The 22,610-nt window shown below is 43.9% G+C and overlaps 1 protein-coding gene across 1 annotated transcript; it reads right to left on the bottom strand.

Moving 5' to 3' along the window:
- Window positions 1-4,854: 4,854 nt before the first annotated feature.
- CPLX4 (complexin 4) lies at window positions 4,855-21,493 on the bottom strand. Its single transcript, XM_035560013.1, has 3 exons — window positions 21,327-21,493; window positions 18,191-18,278; window positions 4,855-5,082 (listed from the first exon to the last, which is right to left on the bottom strand). Exons 1-3 carry the CDS (start codon window positions 21,491-21,493, stop codon window positions 4,855-4,857), a joined length of 483 nt encoding a protein of 160 aa, XP_035415906.1.
- Window positions 21,494-22,610: the final 1,117 nt, after the last annotated feature.

The raw sequence follows: 22,610 nt of genomic DNA, 5'->3' as shown, positions 1-22,610 counted from the left end.
GACGGCCTTGAGCTCCAGCGATCCTATTAACTGTAAGAACCCAAATCCCAGGTAGGGCAGGTCCAGCAGTAGCTCCCATGTGACCTAATGCTTTTAATCTGCTCCTCTTCCGTGCAGCTCACACACACATGTGCACATACAGCCGTGTACTCATATGCACACATGCGCACAGGTGCATGCACATATATACACGTGGATTTGCATACACGTGCACAAAACACACATACACATGCACACACGAGCATGCATGCACATGCACTAGCTCTTTAGGTTCCAGCAGCCTTAGGAGAAAGATTATTTAGTGAAAGACCTTACTTTTTGTCCTTAAGAGTTCACATAATCAGAATCCCAGACTCACAGACCGGTCGGGGTGGGCAGGCAGCCCCAAGTGCCCCTGGGCCCCCCCGGCCCAGCAGCCCCCCGAGCAGGGTGCCCAGCCCCACGTGCAGGCGGCTGCTGGAGACCTCCCCGAGCAGCCCCCAGCCCCTCTCTGGGCAGCCTGGGCCGGGGCTGCGGCACCCGCCCGGCCCGGAAGTGCGGCCTGGCGGGCAGGGGGAGCCGCCGGGGCTCCGCTACGGCCCTGCCGCTGCGCCTGGACACGGGCACCGCTGACAGGAGCCTGCTTTTTCTTCATTGCGTCGTCTCTTCAGGTATTTATGTAGATTGATGTAGTTATACACACTGATGTATTTATATACATTTATTTATATCCATTGAGTCAGATCGGGGTCAGCATGCTGCTTGCCTGCCCGCTGTGCTCCAGGCTCCCCATGAATTGTCCCCAGGGCTAAGTACCTAATGAGCTGTGGGGAGGCCTCAGTGCTGAGCCCCTGTGAATGCTTCACCCCTGAGAAATGCTGCACCCCTGAGGCTGATGGCTGTGCCCAGCTCTGAGGGATCCCTGCACTCCAGAGGCCACGCTGGCTGCTTGGGGATGCGGGCAGCTGGGAGTGCTGCAGGCCCTGCCGTCTCTGGGGTCCGCTGGTTTCACCCCAAGCCTGCTGCCCTTGCCCACGGGTCACTGGGAGCTTCCTGTGGCAGAGGTGCCACCTGGCAGTGGCGGTCCTGGGGTGCCGGCTGTCACGGTTGTGCACTGTCAGCCCCTCTATCCTGCCCGCAGCACAGCAGGGCCTCAGCACTACCTCTGCTGCCTGCCACCACCACTCCTGCCTTCTAAAATAAGCACATGGCTCCTCCAGACAGCGCCTGGGGCAGCTTCCTGAATCCCCAGACGATTGTGGGAGCCAGGGCAGTTTTTACCCCATAGTTCCGCTGCTGCTGCAGGAGGATGGGGACAGCTGGTGCCAGAGGGATGAGCCGCGCTGCTGCCTGGGGTCAGCCAGCAGGGCAGATTTGCGGCCAGGCCCTGGCCATCATGCTGACCCACACAGAGCTGCGGGGGCGATTTGGTGCGGCGGCGCCGGCCCCACCAGCCCCAGGCATGCCCAGTGCCAGCCCGGGAGCAGGCGCAAGCCCTGGCAGCCCAGGGAGATGCCAGCTGGAGCAGAGGCCAGCACCTCGTGCGACCCAGCCTGGCTCTGCCATGCCGGACTGAGAGTTTTTACATGTACAACTCTAAAAATGGTGCCAAAGGCAGCCCAGGCTGCTCCAGCAGCAGATCAGCTTGGCTGTGGCCAGCAACAGGGCCAGGCAGCATCCCCTGCCATGGATGGGGGGCCCTGACCCATCCCGTGCCAGCCCCCAGCCACCTCCCAGCCCTGCTTGCCTCTGCTAACCCTGACATTTTTTTGGAATCTTGTTAATCACTTGTTTGGTGATTCTGACTGTACTTTCTTCTCTGACCCTTTAAACCGCGAAAATGCTGATCCTATATGTGCTGACGAACTTAATTAGCTCCTTTAAACCACCAGCTGCTTTCAATAAGATTTTCAGGATGTCCCAGGCACATTTTAATTCAAAGGTCAAAAGTCTTAGACTTGTTTACTGTGGTGTTTTAGAGATAAAATAATTCACCTTGTAAAGTAACAAAATGGTATGGAGACACCTACCAGCTTTATATAAATACAGAGGGAAGCATGTTTTCTTGGGGACTGCAGTGGGGGAAATGTTTAATAACAGGCTTTAAAACAACTTTGCAACTTAGATTTGAGTAGTCGTTGCCAAGCTTTCCCAAGATGATAGCATGCAGCCAAGAACCCTCCTGCACAGAGGTGTCCCATGGAGGACAGGGCCAGCATCTGCCACCTCTGTCTGCCTCTCCACTGGCAGCTCTGGCATCATGGCCAGCTCCCAGTACCAGCAGCTCCCAGCGGGATCGGACCAAGCACCGTGCACAGCTGGCAGGACAGGGACTCTCCAGCCAGGGCTGAGCCCTGCTCTGCCTCGTGGAGGCACAAGGGCAGCCTGCAGGTGCTCCCTGGATTCACCAGAGAATCCAGATGGCCAAGCAGGATGGCGATGGGGAGGTGGGTCCAAGGCCAAACTGGGAAGTTTGTCCACAAGTCAGGGTCTAGGCCTGGTGAGTGTAACCAGCATCACACACAGCCCAGTGATCATTGTGCAGGTCTGAGGTCAAACTGGTACATCTGCTTGCAAGTCAGGGTCAGGATCGACAGGGTCTGTGGCCAGGCTGTATGTGCCACACCAGTGCTGCAGCGGAAGGTGGTAGGGCGGTGCTCCGTGGCAGTCATGGCACCAAGCACAGTGCTGGAGCAGGAGAGAGGTAAACCTCCCTCCTTACCGCAACCCCCCCCCCACCCCCCCCACTGCAGAGCTGGCTTTGTCGAAAAGGAGAATTTGTCCTCCTTCCCAAGTGACCAGTAAAGCACTGCAGGCAAGGCACATGGCAGATTCTGTGTCTGTCTGCCCCTTGGCACTGCCGCTGTGCAGCTGTGGGTGACTGTTGTCCCGCTCTGCAGGGAGAGGTGCTGTCCCAGTGCATGTATGTGGCAAGCTGCTCTGTGCTGCCCCAGTGAGGGGACTTAAGTTGCCAGATACAGAGGCAGGTGTTCTTCCTGTACTTAAGTCTGAGGAGACCCAGCTGTCTTCTGCAGCCCCCGGAAGATCCTCCCTGCTGGTGGTGGGGCCTTCCACAAAGCCAATCCACAGGACCACCCAATTTTTCTCCACAAAACTCTAACTCACCAGGGCTTGGCAGAGCCACCACCATTCCACAGGTGGTGAAGGACATGACCCAGCCCTGGCAACGGGAACTCAGAAAGGGGTGAATTGCACATCTGGAGTGCACTCTGTGCTTTGTGGACCAATCTTTTGTGCTTTGGAGAAGAGAAAGGAGAGGAGAGGAGAGCAGAGCAGAGCAGAGCAGAGCAGAGGGAGGGAGGAAGGGAGGGAGGGAGGAAGGGAAGCTAGGAGGGAAGGAAAGAGAAAGAAAGGAGATAAATCATATTTAGTGGCTTTATTCATTTTGAATGAATATTTTTACTTGTTTGGGTGGAGACAGAGAGAGACTTATAAACCTGTAGGAAGGTGCTACACACAATCACCTGCATATTTCATTCAAAGACTAGCTCTTGCAGAACTTACAAAGTACTTCATTTCGCAGAATATTTGGGCTCCTCATGAGCAGCATTGTATGCATCAGCCATGTGTGAGAGCAGTATGGCCCCTGTATGGGTTATCATGCGTGATAGCTATTGTTGCCGTGCAAGTGCAGAGACAGACCGATGTTCACATCTGCCTTAAGCACAGGGCTCTGCCCCGCAGGGCCAGAGAGGCGCCCTGTGCTGGCCCAGGTTGCTCGGGGCTCCAGGCCAGTGGCATACGCAGCCAGCTGGGTGCTCATATGGGGCTGGGCTGCTTTAGCTGTTACCCAGCATCAGCCCACCTTGGTGGGGAGTGGGAGCTGTCGGGCCAGCACCCGCTTAGCTTCTCCACAGAAAAAAAAAAAAAAAAAAATTTTTGCTTGGTCCTGAACCTAAGGCTGTTCGGGTCTGGCTTGTGCTGCGGACTCAGTCATTCAACACCAGCAAAAGACACACTTTTTCTCAGAGTTTGGGTGCGCTGCCTGGGCATAGTCTTCCAGGGAGGCCAGGTTTATATTTAGCTCTGTGTGGAGCTAACTCCTAGAATAAATGCAGTGAGCTCATTTCAGCCTATACAAGTTACATGCTGGTATTCCAAGCCCCAGAATTTGGCTCACACAGAAGCCAAGCAGAGGGGCAGTGCTAACAGCTTAGATTTGAGCTGCATTTGGAGACCGGCAGGATGCGACACTGGAGCAGCTTGGAAGAATCTGCATTGCTCGTTGTTTGTGGTTCACTGATAGCTACCAAGCCTTGGTTTCCTACAAGGCCCCACTTCGTTCCTATGTACAATGACATTCTTGTCCCAAGCTGTAGCATTTTATGCTTTTTGCCTTTTGCTATATGTAGTACAGAGGTGTCCATAAACATTTTTTTAAAAAAAAAGCTCTTGCAAAAAATGTCAACATTTGAATATTGGTTTTCTTTCAAAATGTTTGAAACAGACATTTTCTTACAGATATATATATTTCCTTCTGAAAGCAGTATTAAATGAGTGATTACCTATATGTTATGCAACAGAAGCACAATTTTAATAAAAAATACACAGCAGCATTTTGATCAGTTTGAAAAAATGGAAAAAGGCACATCTTTTCCCCAATATTTGCTTTTTTTTTAAGCCATCTTTTTCCCAGGGAAAAATGTCATGTTAAAAAATTAGGATCACTTCTAACTTTGCACTAAGCAAGTCACAGCGCTTAATTTTTGACCCCCTGGAGGTTTTTAAAGTCTCTCTCTCTCTTTTATATTTACATTTACTTCTATAGAGCTAAGTGCATTCCTCTGCCTGCCCTCACCCCCCACTCCCGTGAGACAAGGTTGAATTCACAGCCCTGGGATAGCGGTGCCTCTTCTACATCAGAGAACACTTCTGCTCAGCAGCCTGTTTCATTTCAGTGAAGGTGGCTTGTGCCTTTTCTTTGATCGCATCCATGTCCATATTCTGAATATTCTGCAACTGTCCCAGGATAGAGTCCTTGTCCTCTTCTTCTACCTGATCTTCTGCCACCATCTTCTGAAGGTCTTCTGGCAAACCCACATCATCTCCAGCCATCTGTATTTGATTCTCATCCAATTCACTCTGATACAAAACAGAAAATAAAAGCAGTACATGAGAGTATTTCTGCTTCCCCAGGATCTAATGAGCCTCTTTTTTGTTCGTTTGTTTGGTTGGTTGGTTGGTTTGGTTGGTGTGGGTCCTGCCCACAGGGCAGCAGTACCTGGCACACCTCGTTAGGGCGCTCACCACTAGGCTAGTCTTTCCACGAGGCTTGCGGCTGTCCCACTGTAGTTACCTCCTTGAGAAGGTGAACAGCCCAGGCTGTGCTGCTGTCTTGCACAAGCTTTGGGCTGCATCTTGATTACCCTTCCCTTCAGCACTGGACACTTTGGGTTTTGCAATTTTTCTTATATATATATATATGTATGTATGTATGTATATAGGCAAATTAAGATACTACACTTTAAAATAAAAGGCTACTTAGTGCTCCACGTGCATGCCAGGATGGCTGTAGCTGTGAATCTGTAATGCTTTCAGGTAAAAGTAGGCGGTGTGTCAGTTTGTAGAACCCAAGCCAAGATCAGGAAGAAAACCACTGGTATTCCAGTGGCCTGCTGGAAGCTGCCCCAGAGTCAGGTAGATGCAGGTGCTGAGTGACGGAGGTCAACTTCCTAGAAACTGGCCACTGGAATATCATGGTAGGCGTTAGCTCCTCTTACCTAATATAGAAAGTAAACTCACTTTTTCTGCCATTTCTTTTCAGGTTATTGACAGATTGCTGTTAATCCTCCATTCATTTCATTATATGAAAATAAGTATGGCATTTGCCTGATGGACTACTTTTTTGTTTTCATTACAGTTGGGAAGGTAAAATAAATGACAGTTAAAAACAGTGTGAATCTGAGCTGCTAAATGACATATGTTTTGCTTAAAGTAAAAATAGGTCCTATTTATAATGCAAGCCTAATAGCCACAGGGCTTTATTTGATCAGCTTTACTGCTTTCCACCTTTTGTATTAGGGAATGGATCAGCAAGTAAATTCACCATATAGATATTTGCATTGAAATATATTGTAGCAACAGGGCTGTAATCATGAATAGAATCTTCTGCCCCAGAACTGAATTACCTACCACTATCATGCAATGCCTAACTATCGCCTACAGTTACATAATGAATAGCAGCCCCCCTCCTTTCCCCTCCCAAATCAGGTGCTGTATACACATGTATGCAATGAGGTCTGCAAAAAACTCACTATGCTGAGGTCTACAAGTACCCACAAGTATATCAGCAGCACTTTGTTCAATACTTCAGTTTCATTCAAGTAACACTAGTTGTGAAACTTCTTTTCTACTCCTGTTTTGGAGTTTCAACCTGGAAGGTTGCTACTACTTTTGTGTTTCATATGTTTTCTGTTAGGAAGCAATTAAATAATTAAAAAAAAAAAAAAAAGATAATGCTCAAACTGTACAAAATTTTATATTAAACCAGAGAGCATTTCATCTGGATACCTGCCATTTTAATAGCTAGACATGCACAGGAGAATAGACTGGAAAATGGCCTGCAGCAGTTGCAATCAAGAGAGAGTAAGGGAGAGATGAGATTTGGTGATTATCAAAAACTGGTTTCAGCAAGGTTTGACACAGACCCTACGGTTTCTGTCTTGGCCATGCCAATACCAAGTCCCTGTAGCAGCTTGCTGTTCTAGCAGTGGGAAGGGACAGTGAATGACCTTCCCCTTTTAAGTCCCTTTGCATTGGAAGAGAGGCATGAAGAAAGCTGCATTAATGCAAATAGGATTTCTGACACAATTGAGGTCTTTCTAGGTTTTCAGTGAATTGTAAAAGGAGCCTGCCCGGTTTGAGTGTTTAATATGAAGTATCTTCTACTTAGAACTTGTCACAATACAAAGGTCACACAGTGTAAGAAAACTTAGAATTACTGGAGAAAAGGTCTCCATCTTCACCAGACCATGCCTAAACCTTATCTAGGCCTTTGGTTGGCACTCCAAGTCATGATGAAGAGCAGGGGCTGCCTGGCACATAATCAGAGCAATGCTGTAGTGCTGGTAAGTGGGATAATAGGAGGACTTAACAAAAGAAAGGATGGAGGTTTGGTGCACGTCTGAGAAAGCAAAAAGAGACAAGAGAAGGAACTGGTTAAGCAATTAAAAGTGCCGAGATACAGTAAGCACTAGGCACACTTGCTTCCTGCCCGCCTGTTGAAACACTCTATCAGTGGGGCTATGTCAATTTTTCAAACAATGGTGATTTTGTTCACATTTTGTTGTGGATTCTGATGGATCCTGAGCTCAGAAGAACAGGATATTTTGACACAGTTCACACATCAAAGATAAGCATTAATGCTTCATTACATCTCCAAAATGAAGCATGACAGCAGCAAAGGCCTGATATGAATAAGTAGCAATGCTGTCAGCAGGAGGTGTTTTTGAGAGTGAGAGGGGTCTTGGGTTTGCATGAATGAATGAATGCAAGAGTGAATGGAAGGATGTATATGAGCAATGGCTGTGTAGTTTCAGGCTTTTGCAAGAACAAGCAGACTGGTATGCTTGACTGCATAGCCACTATTTATTGTTACATTTACTTGCACAGCATTATGCTTGTAATAACTATACTTCCCTTTAATCTGATTTCCCCCATTTCTTCTGAAAAATACAGAGAGGTTTATCATGATTGATGCTACTCAATCATGTAGCTAAAATGAGTAAGGAGATCTCTTGATCCTGTTGAATATGGTTTGCTGCCATCAAAGCTGTGGGAGCTAGTAACAACATCCCAATCAGCAGAAGTGTTCTTTATTGATTGTGTAGCAGGAGCAATGGTTTAAGCTTTTAATCCACAAGCCATAGCTATCAGAGGAGTTTTCCTTTTGAAATTCTCCCACATCACAGTACAGGATGATAAAAAGGTACTGGGCTACTTACTGAAGAAGTCCTCCTAAGCAGCCAATGACACATTTTCTTTCCTTTAGAACTACTTATAATTCATCATCACTGCATGCTAGCGTATATTATGTGGAGAAATGGCCATACAATGCACATGAAGGGACCTTTGGCAAGTTGAATTACTGTTTGGCATGTTTTTGCAGCAATGTCCCCTGTCCTGCTGAAGTCTGAGACGTGATGCATGGCACAGTTTGGGGTTTCAGAGTGATCTCTGACCAAAGATGAATGTATACAGATGTGGTTGAAAGCAGCACAATTCTGCCAAAGTCACTGAAATTCCACCTGCTTCTATCCTCTTGGTATATAGCCTGGCCTTGAGTAGAGCTAATACGAGCTCCAACACAGGAGGGTTGCTCAACAGCAAGCAAAGAAGCCAGCAAGATGCACATTACCTCTTCTTTTTTCTTCTAAAAGTTGTCAGATCTGGTTCTGTTACTTTGATGTGTAAATGGAAACATTACCTTAAACATCTGATTTTACCCAGTGTTGGGGGGGAGGAGGGGGGAGGTTGTTGTTTTGTTGTTGTTGTTTGTTTTTAAGCCTGGTGGAAACAAGAAGAGATGAGACAATTTTCCCACAGAATGTTCTTAAAGTCAGGTAAATGCTGCTGCGAGTATCTGTGTACACAGTGAGCATGCAGCTCCAAGCACACACTTTCGGAAGCCCGGAGCAGGAATGCGGTGCTGGAAATGCACAATTATGTCTGTTAGTTGCAGGCAGCAGCCTGGGATCAGAGCGCAAGCAGGGTCTGCAGCTCCCTGCTGTCCCAACATGCACACAGGTGGGGACCGTTACTCGCTCAAAGCCAGGTACGGCTCCGGTAGTGATGGAGGCACTACCCTGCATCAGAATACACCCATCTTGGACCAGAGACAGCATCCCAGATAGGCAGTGCTGGTGGATAGGACAGGTTGGGGTGGCCTCTGACAAAGCCATACAGAAAGCCCCCCTTCCCTTAGTAAACATACAGCAGGCTGAATGGCCTGTCTCCTCGTGAATTAGCTCTCCTATCTCCATAGTCTCCAGGTCTCTGCAAGTGCTCAGCCACCCTTTTAGGGTCTCTGAGAACATAGAAACAACATCTATTCCTAGTAAATTAAATATGCCCGGCACTGGTCTCTTGCCTCAAGGCCAGCTGGCCTGCAACAACCCACGGCTATGCTATTGAGCTCTCTTGCCCTACAAAACAGGGTGGTCCCATCTAACTCCCTGTTGGGAATGCCTGTCCCAGCTCCCAAACCAGCCCTGGGAACTGCCTGGGAGAGTGCCCAGGCCAAAACTGGGACAGACACTATTCTGACAATTCAACAGCACAGATGCTGGAGTCCGAGTGCCTGGGAATGTTCTTTGACCCCGATTACGCACCTGGTGCAGTAATGGGGGTCAATGGATCAGACTTGGCCAGATCCATTTTGTTACGGGAGCAATCCAGCACCAAGTTCTCTGTACAAACATGGCAGGCAGCTGTAAGCAGAAAACAGGCTAACTGTCTATTTATATCAAGTCTGTAAGCAAAAGTGATGAAAGCTTACTGACTAATCCCCAGTGGAGCCAAACTGTTTTCCAGCATCACTAAGTGATACATAATTTTCCTTTTGGTTAGCTTCCTGCCATAAAATTTACCTGTGCCTATATGCAGAGACCCGGAGGACCCGGGTAGGAGAACCCAGACCTGATCCTGTCCCTTGTCCCCTGCAGCGCACCAGCTGTGTACAGAACCAGAGCTCACCGACGACTTGACCAGGAGCTGCCGCGAGCGATGCAGCATCACGGTGCTGACCTGGCCTCTCCCCACGAGCCTCTCCTGCGCCATGTCCATGGCCGTGCTGGGACCGCAGGTAGGGCACCGGGCAGGATGAAGTAGAAGGCAAGAAGTAAATAACAGGGTTTATTGTTGGGTAGGGTTTTTTGGTTGGTTGTTTCGTTGGTTTTTTTTGTTTGTTTGTTTTTTGTTTTTTAAACACACGTTATTACTTGCATCACTACGCATTAGCAAGGTTTTAGCATACACATTTCTGGATGACACTCCTCTGACCATAAACAGAGCTCTTCAGGAAAACCACAGAGGGGACAGTGCGATTTCCAAATTTCAAATAAAAGGATGCTGAAAGTAATTTGTGTTCCCACAAACACAAACTCACCAGGACCATCTTCTTTTCCTGCCTGATCTTCTCTATTGTATTTACTTGTAATTACTGATATCTCTTTCCTGATTCTGGAAATGAAGTTTCTCAAGGTAGTTCCATAGTTAGTGGAGTTGCTCAGTCTAGTCCCACACTACTGGTATATTAGATGAAAGCCTTTCTTTAAACAAAACTAAACTAGATGAGATCTAATCACTAGCTTTCAAAACGTAACTTATGGTGGAACATCTCTTTTCACCCTATCTTAGATATCAGATCTATGCTAAGGTGGCCCTGCCCTGCTGTGTGTGTAGAAAGCAGCTTACAAGAAAGCAAGTGGAATGAAATCAGCTGGCATGAATGTTCAAAATGAATGTTCAAACAAGTGGTAAAAATGCACTTTGTTTTGTATGGAGGTGATGCACTGAGTACTCTGCAGAGGCAAAAGTTGTCCACAGACTAAATGTCTCACGACTAAAAACATCTTTCTGATGACAAACCTAAGTTGACAATTCTGTTAATAGGATTAGGTTCATTAAGGGACTGCTTTCTCTTGTAAATCTGTCCCAGATAGCATGAAGCTTTAGATTTTGAACTGAAAAGGGGGCCCTGCTTAGTCCTGAGTTTCATGCTTTCATTTGCAATGTGTGCTAGTGAATGATACTGGCAATATTCAGAGTTTCTATCCCATAATGTGCTACCTGATATGACTTGCATTTTTCAGAATAACTAATGTAGCTGGTCTACATTGTCACAAGTCTGAGAGCATTTTGCTGGCATAATTTTGTGTCATAGAATTGTTTTTTTTTTTTCAGGGACATATGCTATATATGTAATAATATCTTTTTTTTTTCCTGTTTTCATAAATGTTGGTGAGAAGAAAGGAGACCTTCATGCAATAAATGTAGAAGTATTTTCTACAAGTAGGAGAAAAAATGAAAAGAAAAGCATGTCCTGCCAAATTACTTGAAACCACTGCAAATCAGAGAAGCAAAGTATATGCTTAATAAATTCTTTGCTGGCTTAGAGCTCCTGTCCTACCTGAGAGGCAGGTCCTCTGTAGTTGTTACTGAAGCTGTGCTTAGTGTGTACCACAGCCAAATCCTGCTGGAGACAGGGCAGGCCACTGCTGCATGCCCTGGGCACGATGAGGCAGCAGTGCACCAGTAGGAGGTCAGCCAGGGGCAGCTGCAGAGGCCTTAACACCCTCCTAGAACTGGAGAGCGCACTGCAGATGGGAGACTTCCAAAACCAGAGACACCTTGCTCCGCTGGCTTTTATGCGAGAGCTGGGTACGTGGGTATGCTTAAGCCTTTGGAAGTAGCACTTTTTAGGGCCTTACAGAGTGCGAAGAGGATGTGGGGAAAAGCTGTTCAGTAGCTGTCTGAGCACATGCTTCCAAAAAGGAAAACAAAGCCTAACAAATAATCTAATGTTATTTTACTACATGTCCACTAATGAAAATGCTGACGTCTAGAGATTTATGCCAACAATCCAATCAACCACTTAAAATCTTGTACTTCCCTGTTTTGCATAATTAATCTTTCTGTAATTAAACTCGCCCCCAGGATATTTTTTTCCTCTTTCTGTTCTTGTCATTCGGCTGAGTACCTGCAGCCCAGAACAAATGGTATATTGCAGCTGATGAATACAGAAGAGCATGGTGGATGCTCCTTATATCCCATGTATGACACTGGTCATGCACAGAGCTAACATATATCCACATTTCTCCAGGCATATCTCTTTCTCTTCTGGCTAGACATTCTGTTCAGAGGGAATCTGAAGATGAGTTGTGTTTGGCTAGACTTTCCGACGCCAGGCTATAGCTGTGAGCAGCTGCCTACTGCTCCCTAACACATCCCCTGCAGAAACAAAAAAATCAGCTTTATTCACACAGCATGGATCCCACACGTTCCTTGGGCCCTGTGCTGTGTGCAGGCAGCATGCACAGTCTGTCTGTCTGTCTGACTGCCTCATCAGGACTGCATGGCTGAGCTGAGGCGCTCAGCGGCTTCGGCTCAGCCCAGGCAGGTCCAATGTCTTGCAGACGGTCTGTGCAGTCTGTGGGAGGTACGCAGGTCCAGTACCTGCTGGAAACATCAGACTACACAGCACAGACGTGCGTGTCTATTTAAAGGGACACTCAGCCATAATACCAAGACCTCTGGGCAGTGAAAAAGAGTAAAGTGTAAGTACGAGTCCAAGTACAAGTAAGTGTGTGGCCTTGGGAACAACCTGCAGAAGGCCAATCATACTTTGATTTAAAGGAGTCACTTATATGAGAAGCAATAGGCGTAGCAGAAGTCCTCCATTTTTGAAAATGACAAACTGTATGTCTTCAGATAATTTTAAAAGCCAAATGCCCTTACAGAGTTTGTTGATCTGAAATGAGTTTTAATATAAAACTGTATTCACTTCAAATTTGCTTATGAAAGCTTTATTCAACTTTGATACATTTGGAGGGAAGGGTGAGTGGAAGTAGCTTAGGCGAGGCTTTCTCCACAGAATATTTTCCCTTTTTTTTTTTTTTTTTTTGTTTGGTTGGTTGGTTGCTTGCTTGCTTGCTTTTGGTTGCAAAAAGACAAGTTTTTAAAAGCTAGAGAAAAAAAAGTATTTTTCACCACAGATTATGAATGAGGCCTGCCAGACTGGTTAAATACAAATGGTATGATTTTATCTAAGTCACAAGATTCGTTCACTTTTCAACCAAATTGCAAAGTTTGCCTTTAGGTTCAAGCAAATAATTGTGATTTCACATCAGAGTGGTGCAGTTTTATGAAAATGGCACTAGAGGGCCTTTGACCGCTCAGGCTTAGACACAGCATCTGCCACCTCATAGAAGAAATACATTATTTATACCTGGTGTTTACATTATATAATCACTTTCTGAGCCTAGGTTTCCTGATTTGTTTCCTCATTTGTAACTGCTTCACTGCTAAATCCTTTACTTCTGGCATTTCTGATGTTTTAGTAGGTAATTCTTTAAACAGTGCATCAGAGATGGTTGCAAACGTTTTAGTATTTAGTTGTGCTTTCCACAGAAAAAGCACACTTGTCCTATCCCTACACCCCCTGACAAGGAGTCCCTCCCCGACTTCCCTGCAGCCCCCTTTAAGTACTGGAAGGCCACTATAAGGTCTCCCCAGAGGCTTCTCTTCTCCAGGCTGAACAACCCCAACTCTCTCGGCCTGTCTGCATAGGAGAGGGGCTCCAGTCCTTGATCATCTTTGCGGCCTCCCCGGCACTCACTCTAATACATCCATGTGCTGGGGACCCCAGTGCTGAACACAGTGCTCTAGGTCTGCAGCTGTGCAACCTTGCATTTTTCTTCCTCACTTCAGTAAAACACTTTCCTCTGGTAGACATCAGAAGATATTATTGAAGCTTCAGCCTTGCACAACCACTTTGCAATGCTTGTGCTTTGACAAAGTTAAAATTGCAGGACTCGGCAGCTCCTGGGAAGGTTTTTCCTTCAGCTTTTCTTTAAGTTGGGTCACAAGAAGCCTCGGGGTGACTCAGTGTTCCCTGCTGTTACATGACCTCTGTGATGGCAACCCTGAGCAATCACAAACGAAACACCCTGGGGTATTAATAGTTTGTTAGTGGAAAATATTTTGAGTATGTTGGACTTCCTGTTGATAATCAATTCCATCACTGCTGCTTAATTAATATAGAAATGGAGAAGTTTCATGGATAGTTCTCAACCTTGACTAGGGCCATCATCCCAATTAAATGTCTCATCCCAGAACAGAAAGGGCTGGAAAATGTGGGCTACTTACTGCTAGAATATTGTAATTACACTGATATAATAAGAAAAATTCTATCTACCTGGACTCAAAATCAATGAGGAAGATGGGTTCTTAATTTTCTTGAAATTCCTTGGAGTTTATCACCTGAATACCTTTGTAGTTATGCATCACAGAGCAAGAACATAGGACTTTAAACACAACTCAGTTCATCCCATTTGGAAGCTGAGTGACATGACAAGGGCCACCAAAACACAGAGAAATCCATATCTTCATGTGACTGATGGACCAGCAAGCCCCAAAATCTGCTGACTGCAGGAGAGGGAAAAAAGCACAGAGACCGCACAGATCACAAGGTCGTAACAATATTTGTGAAGGGAGAAGCAAACAGGGAAATCCAGGCAATGGCCAGGAGGCATTTTCAGGAGGCATTTGCTCAAATCACAAAATTTCAGCGAGTCACTGAAGTTGTATTTCACATAACTGTACCTGAAGTGCATCTTAAGGAAGCTGGAAAAATAAATCTCTTAAGAAATCCTTTGCAAGCATTGAAAGAGTAACCAGGCTAAGAGCAGTTTAATAGCATATAAACCACTAGTGCTCAGGCTCAGTAATTCCTGGGAGAACTCACATGACTTTTTAACAATACAGGAATAAGGAGACTACACAAACTTGAGTCTGAAAAGCCTTTCCAGAAGTGACCTTTTCTCAGTGCCTGTGCACAGACCCGAGCCCAGGGACAGACGCAGCCTGGGCTCAGCAGAGGGAAGGCTCCCTGCAGGGCAGCAGGCTGCGGGAGTGCCGTCACTGCCGTCTGTATCAGGACGCGCTCAGGGAAGGGAGTGCTTCCTGAGCTTCCCCCCTTTACCCAGTAAATTTGCCAGGCCAACAACAGCAGCTGGAGAAGCTGTGTCATGGGCACGTCGTGCAGAGCCGCAGTGCTTGCTAGGCTGAACCATAGATGAGAAACCAGAGCATAGAATGAATAAATGTTATGCATGTGCATAGTAGAGAAATTCAGTAAGCTCAAGACACAAATATTCTTCTCCCTCCTTGTAAGAGTCCAAACTACACAGTCTCTGGGAACTATTTATAACACTGCTTAAGACAGCATTGATTCAAGCAAAGATAAACTTCCTTGTTCTCCAGGAGACATCAAAACCTTTTGGTGCATTGATTTCCTCACTGTAGTGCTCTACAGTGCCTGATAAACAAGGCCAAAAGTTGCAAGGCCATCCAAATCTTCTGCTATTCACTGTCCTGTCAGTAAGACTTGAGATCACAACCTGATCTCTCCTCTTAAAACCAAGCTGGCAATGATTAGGGACCCAACCCAGAAATTCAGGACACCCCAGCGTCTCACTAAGCTCAGATTCAAGCTCAAGTTTGTGAGCATAGAGTGAAAGATTGAATTGTTCTGCTAATTCCAGCTAAAGCAGGGTATAAGAACCAGTGTCTTATGGATTAGGGGTGGAATGCTTCTCGCCTAACTTCAGCTAGTCTAATGTAGCAATATGACCCCTTCTGTGGGAGGTGTGCATCACTGGGAGGTGAGCCAAGTCCACCTTAAACACCTATCTGGAGGTTTGGCTAGATGAGGCCAGAAGTGCTCATTTCTTTCCATTGATGACAGAGTCCCTAAGTGGCTGTATTGCATTAAGCACTAATTTTTTTGGCAGCTAAGTGTAGATATGATGGATTCTTCACCTTCCTCCATTTTAATTAACCAGCAAAACAATGAGAAATACTGATCAGAAAATAAACGGTAATGACTCAGAGCTGGCAGGCAAGTAGCAGTAATACAAGCAAACTCCAAAACTGCTAAGAAGAAAATGCTTCCTTGGGGGATATAAATTAAATTTTCAAAAACACTAACATTTCCTGGCAGTAGCAGTTCTGAGCAAACACTGTTCCATACTACTGCTTTCGTGCCTGTTGAAGAAGCTTACAAAATAACATAAAAACAACTTTTCCAAGCACAGAATCCCAAGTTATTTTCTCTGTGTTGGAGCAAACAGTGCAGCATACTCTGGATAAAATGGAAAAGCATAACAAATGGACAACACCTGCATGCCAAAAAACACTTGGTTGAACTAACTCATAGGCTTTCAATTCTGTGGCCCAGAGAACACTCTCAAATTTTAGGGAGTCCATAAGTGCACAGTAGTAATTTGCACAGATGAGTCTTCAGTTACTTCTTCGAAATGAATGGGAACCAAATATAACTTCAACTTTACAGATGTTTGAGTAGAGCACCACTAAATGCTTCCGGATGACAGGGAGATATTGCATGAAGTGGAAAACAATATTCCTTGTCCTTTGGGGGAAAAAAGGCGGGGGGGGGGGGGGTTATTTCATATTTTCACTGTATATTCAGAGGAATTTAGATAACAAAAGTCAGAGCTTAGGGCACAGGGATGGGATTCATCTAATCTAACAACTATAAGAAAACAGGTATCTAACGTAACATCAGCACTCAGGCTTCCACTAGTGATTGAAACTTTCTGTGGAATACTTTCGATTTCATCTGATGTTTAGAAATAGTGTATTATTGTTCTCTATTTACTTCCTTTACAATGGTCATGAATTGACACATCTCCATTGCATCCCCTCACAGGCATGTTTAACCAATGCGTGTGCCAAGGCCATTCGATAATTCAGATTGCTTTTGTTGTTCTCCTATCATTTTGAGACAGAGTGATTAAAACTGCATTCCAGTTTCAAGTTGTTAAAGACTGCTAATGTAACCTAATAATGTTTTCTGATTTTGGTGTATATCCCTTTCCTAATGATTCTTGAACTTTCTATTTCCCCTTAGACACCAGTGAGGACTCCTCTGATGTTTTCTGTGACTCATTTGCAACGACTTTGAGATCTCTTTCTTGACTAGTAGCAGTTCTTTTGAAACCACCCATCCATAACACGCAGAGACAGGGAGGGTTTTCTTCCCCTTTCACTACTCTTGCAGTGCACCTCATTCAGCGTTTCACTGCTCATTCACTTACTGTCATTATCGTTTCCTGTAACTGCTTAAGCAAGATTTCAAGATTTCATTTCAACACCCTTAACACTTCTGTACATTGAACTCCCCCAGCTAATTACTAAATATGTTAAACAGCCCATATTTTTCTCAAAATCTTATTGCTTACCCTCTCCATTGTGAGGACTGATCATTACTGCCCTTTTTCTCCTAGCTTTTAAATATTTAGTACTTCATGGACCTTCCTTCCCCTTTTTTTTTAACTAAAACTAATCATTTTCACCCTTATAATTAGTTATCTCATCAGAGCATGCTGATCAATTCGAAAGGTTGGGCTGTCAGACACAAAGGTCTTTTTTCTCTTCTTCCCATCACGTGATTTTTACCCATATATCTGCTAGCTATCTTTGGTAGTTTTCCCCACATTTCCTTTAAATAAGCCAGTTACTGATTTATTTTCCCCTCTATATTTTATGGAGCTTTTTTTTTGAAAACATGTTCACATTTGCCACCTTCTGAGGTTCAATGGCAGACAGTGTACCTCAGTAAGCATGGCCATTCATAATCTGAAAGTCCTTTACAACTCTTGGGTAAATACCCCTTGGCCCTGGAGTACTGTGCATGGTGTAACAACCTCCTCTGTCAACCCTGAGTGGAGAAAATTCCTCTGATTCACTCCCACAGAAGAGACTGACTGACTGTTCGCAAAATAAGTGCCACCTAGGTTTTCTGCCACGATCCAGAAGCTATCATGGCTGCTTCATGCTTTTAACAAACCTCCAGATTTCTGTTGTTTGCAGCTTCTGATATTTATATTTTGGTTTTTCTGGGAATACTTTACAAAGTAAGGCAGCAATAAGGAAAAGCAGCACTAAAGAAAAAAAGAATGGACAGTTTGTTTGCCCTACTTGAAAGACGATAGTACAAACGAGCATTCAGAAGTTTGGAGAGTTCAAGTGTCCAGCTTGTAGAAGAGTTTTCAGTACTTTTGCTTATTTACTTTCTGGTTTGTTATTATTATTATATAATTTTTTTTTATTTAACTGGTGTATGTTGCTGATTTAAGAACATACGTACTAGCTGTAAGGCTCAGACAGACCAAATGTCCAGCTTGCCCGGTCTCTTATTTCAGATCTGACATTACAGAGATTACTACAAGAATCTTTCCATTTAATTTATGTGCTGAGCAGGAAAAAAGGGGTCTAAAACCAGCAGTCACTAGGAAAATCCATAGCTGTGGCCTCCTTGGGTTCTGTACTGAGCTGCAGCAGGGATCTCGCTAACGAAGGCAGTTGGCTGCTTTCAGAGCTCTGCACGGGCGCTGTCTGCTCTAAAAACAGCCACTGAGGTAGGTGAAGTCACAAACTGCAGGCTTACCTTAGGGAGTCTGTACTTTTCTCTCAGATGAACCCTCAGACAGGCTCTCTCTGCCTTTTTCTGTGCAAAGGCTGCATCTCTTTCCATCCTGAATATCAGAAAGGAAAAGAAAAAAAAAAAGTTTCTTCAAGATACTGATAAAATACTGTCTTTTACAATGGCCGAAGTTATTCCTGAAGTCATGTAACTTGCTCAGAGGCACAAAAGGAGTGATAACAACAAAGTGATGCTCAGGGGCTCAAATTCCTGAATCCCGAGCTTGCTCTCAGTGCACCTCCCTTAAGTACTATGGAGAATGAAATACTGCTTGTCTGGAGTTTGTGTCAGTACAGGCTGTTATTGCTCATTGTAACAATTCCAATACACAGAGCAGAAAATTTATGCTTGTTCCTTGCTTATCCCACCAGGTGCACTTACAGTGATGGCAATGTTCCTGTTCTGCAAACAGGACATTCTTCTAGCTTGGAAACCCATGGTGGTAGAACGTTTTTTCTAGGTCAGACTGAAAAGTTCACCTATCCTAGAGTCCTGTCTACAACAGTGGACAGTAGCAGACAAAGAAAGAATTTAAGAGCAGGATAGGCATCCTGTATGTCCATAACTGTCCAGCTTCCAAAATCCAGTAGTTTAGGGACTGCTGGAGCTGGAAATTGGCCCTACATCATCTTCAATAGCCTTAGATGGCTTTTGTCATCTGTAAATTTTCCCAGTCTTTTCTGAATCACTTATTGCTCCAAAACATCCTATCACAACTAATTCCACAGCTTCTCTCTGTGGAAAAGTGCTTCTTTTGCCTGTGATTTTATAAAATGCTTTAATTCAATTTAAAAATTCTTCATAAAAATTCTTTGTTAGATTACTTAGATATTTATTTCAAACTGTGTATTGCCAAAGATTTCTGGTAACATTTGATATCATTCACCTTCCCACTTTTTTTTTTTTTTTCAGAAGAAGCTTCATAGAAATTCTCAGGCAAAATTGTTTTTGTTCCAGTATAGATATTTTGTCATGTTGAAAATTTGTCGTGTTGAAATGAAATATTACCTTTTCTCTGCTTCCACATAAGAGTTTTTGCATCACTCTCTCTTGCTCGCTTGCTCTCTCTCTCTCTCTCTCATTTTTTAAAAGAACTAGTTCACATCAACTGGAAGCCATCTTAAACTTCTTTCAGCCAGTAATAGATGGGATGATTGGGAAAAGGGGTTTTTTTGCACTTCCAGCACATTTTTGCCTTCTTTCTCAACCTTCCTCTTCTCCTGCCCACTCCTTCTCCACAGGAGCCCTTACTGGCCCAGGCTGGTGTCAGGATATGTTCCCACAGGGTAGTGCTCCCCACGATGTTACAGATCCCTTTGGGTGCTCTGTGAGGTTTGGGGGCAGGAGGGGATTTTCTATTCAGGTAGATTTGAGCTTTTCACTTGTCCTGGCATCACAGGAAGGCTTGGCAATCTTCCACCATTGCCTGGGCCCTGATCTTACACCCTGTTGTTCTGGAGAATTTAGTTATTCCCAGGAACGTGAAGATTTGTGGCTATAGGAAACAGATATAGGGGTCATTGCATGACAGCCAGGAGCTGATGTACAGCACAAACTGGTGCCCCCCTCTTGCTTTTAAACTCCTGTGATGCTGGAGACAAACTCTAGAACCATGCTGGAGACTGCTGGCACAAGCCAGCTGTTTGTCTCTGCATATCACACATTTTGCTGAGAAACAGCAGTCCTTGCATTTTTGCGGGTTAGTCACAAAACAAAACAAAAAATAACTAAAGAAAAACAACAAAACAAACAAACAAAAAGACAGGACAGTCATGTATCAAGGGCCAAACGCTGCCTGAGTATGACTCCAGCAAGGCACTTTACCTCCCTGACCTCCACTCTGTACAGCTGAAAGCTGGTTAAAATCCAGACAGCCCTGAAGCAGATGTTCTGCCTGTGCCAAAGATTTCTGACACACATTTACATAACCACACAGCATGTGCTGTCCTCAGCCACATCTTCTCTCTGAAAGTACTGCAGATGTTCCTACTGTAGTTCCAAATTGTACTTTCAGAAGTGCTCCTGCAGTGACTCCTCAATACACTTCTGTATGTAACAGACATGCCACACTTGAAAACTTCATACAAATAATAGTTTTTTCTGCATTTTTCCCATTCCAGGAATCCTGGCTTGATTCTCTCTCTTTCAAATATCCTGTGACAAAAAGACATAGCAAAACATTCTGCATTTTATTCAAAAGTGAATGTTACACACTCAAGGTTTTATGATAGAAACGGCTGCTGCTAAATACAGACCTGGATACCTCAAATTCCGTCAGTCATTAACCTTTCACCTATAATCATCTTATGTGAAGGATTTACACAACCATTATGTAATTGATCATTAGAAGAACAGATGCACCTGAGATTTAAAAGTCAATTGTTTTCTTTGTAATTATGCATGATTTGACTTACACTAAAAGTCCTTTATTTAACTTCTGTTTTGATATTGGAACATAACAAGTGGTAAAGATTATAATTACAGAAAAAAAAATACATTCATGACATTTAATCATCTGAAAAGTTCTGCTTTATTCAAGTAGATTTTAGGAAAAGTAACCGAAAATGCAACTATAAGAAATAACCATCTTAAAACTTTTCTCTAGATAGATATTAGCTGTTTTACATAGCACTCATTACTTTTTCTGTGTCTGCCATGATAAACATGGACCAAGAAAGAATTATATATGTAAAGCGTACTACACATGGAGTTCTAGGAGAGCAAATCATATGTATTTTAAAATCAACTACTACAATATAACCAGCTTTGTACATGTGAAAAAAATGTTATATATAAGGCAACTCCAATTAAGAATTAATCCAACACATCAAGCTGTGGTGAGAGCAGGACAGTGTAGGAAAGAGTTGTAGGATGAGGGGGAGAAGGGGGAACACAATAGTTTATCATTTACAGTTGGTGAAGTTTTATTTTGGAAATCTGCTTCAAAAAAGACTTTTCTGCTTAATAAATAAATAAATAAATAAATGCTTGGAGCCCTAACCCTAACCCTAGGAATGTCTGTCTTTTTCTTGGGTTATTTTTACCTGCACAAAGTCACAAAGAATCAGCCCCATACTGGTAATAAGGATCAGGTACTCACTTCTCCTCAACCACTTGCTTTTGATATTCCTCATACTCCTCTCTGGTCATTCCTGCAGCGGCTGCTGGGTCGGAAGGAGTGCTTTCTTCTTTGTTTTCTTCCCCTCCACCTCCAAGTCCCAAATTCTTTACCTGGTTGCTCAACACACTTTTCATTAGGAAAGCCATCCTCTTCTCAAGAAAAAAAAAAAAAAAAAGAGCTACAAGAAAACGACTACAAGGAAGCCAAGCCAAACAAAAAAAGTGTTTTCAAAACTGACAGTCATAAGAGAGTTTCTACAGCCACAGCAGCTCTTCAAGGGCACAGCGCTAGTGAAACGTGAATGCCAAAACCAGTTTGTCAGCCATAATCTGGATTAAAGAGTGAACTCCTTAATATCTAGAGGCAGATGGTTCAGATTACTCAAAAAAAAATCATTAGATGCAGCTACCTACTTTTTATATTAATACTGTAAGCTAATTACATATATGTGTATATATATAAAAATTACTGTGTGCAACATCCCTTTGACATCCTCCATCTCAAAAATCTCACTTTCACAAAGACCAAAAAATTTCCAAGGAAACAATCAATGTGAAATAAAAGCCTGGTTGACTAAATGGCCATAATAAAACTGCAAATTTTGGGCTACTGAGCAGAAAATCCTTTGAGGTTTACACAGTCCAATGAGATTTGAAAACTGGAATTCTTCATTAAGAAAAAAAAAAAAACAAACAAAACTAATCATTTTTATCCATTAGTATGTTATCACATTGGACAGAAAGTACATGGAATTTTAATTCCCTTTTCATACGGTTTGTTTGTCTCACAGATGAATGGGGCATTACTGTCATCATTACTTTTTTCTTTTGAAGGAAATCACATTGTGTTTTCTTAGTCTTCATTCCTTGTGGCTTATTTCACTCTTCCCTAGGCTCTATCCAATTAGATCACCACCTTGACTGGTGCTGCATAGAATAAAGGAGAAATAAATCTTACTGAGCTATTATATAGCCACGATGTGGACTGCTGGTGCTAGGTTTCTAATCTTTCAAACTTTTGTTCACATCATTAGCCTCATCAGGTTTATTCAGGTGAAGATTTGCAGGATCTGCTACCTAGATCATAGGCTATTTGACTACCTACTAAATCTCAAAAGTTCATGATTTGGAGTTTTGAATATTTATTGTACTACGACGAGCTGCACATGGCATAATGAAGTATCCTGTAGTCTTGATTATCTAAATGGTTCTCCTAGCACTCTCATAATTTCACTGAGAGATGGGAGGATTTCTAGTTTGCCTA

Source organism: Cygnus atratus, chromosome Z (genome assembly GCF_013377495.2).
Source record: "Cygnus atratus isolate AKBS03 ecotype Queensland, Australia chromosome Z, CAtr_DNAZoo_HiC_assembly, whole genome shotgun sequence".
Lineage (NCBI taxonomy): Eukaryota > Metazoa > Chordata > Aves > Anseriformes > Anatidae > Cygnus > Cygnus atratus.
The sequence above is the reverse complement of the archived record's forward strand: the minus strand, read 5'-3'. Positions and strand labels throughout refer to the sequence as shown.

Bases quoted from the DNA above. Each gene is read 5' to 3' on its own strand.
- CPLX4 (XM_035560013.1), bottom strand. From the start codon at position 21,493: ATGGCTTTCCTAATGAAAAGTGTGTTGAGCAACCAGGTAAAGAATTTG. The intron at 18,279-21,326 runs GTGAGTACCTGA...TCTGATATTCAG, and splicing joins AAGCAAGTGGTTGAGGAGAA to GATGGAAAGAGATGCAGCCT. The intron at 5,083-18,190 runs GTAAGCCTGCAG...GTTTTGTATCAG, and splicing joins AAAAGTACAGACTCCCTAAG to AGTGAATTGGATGAGAATCA.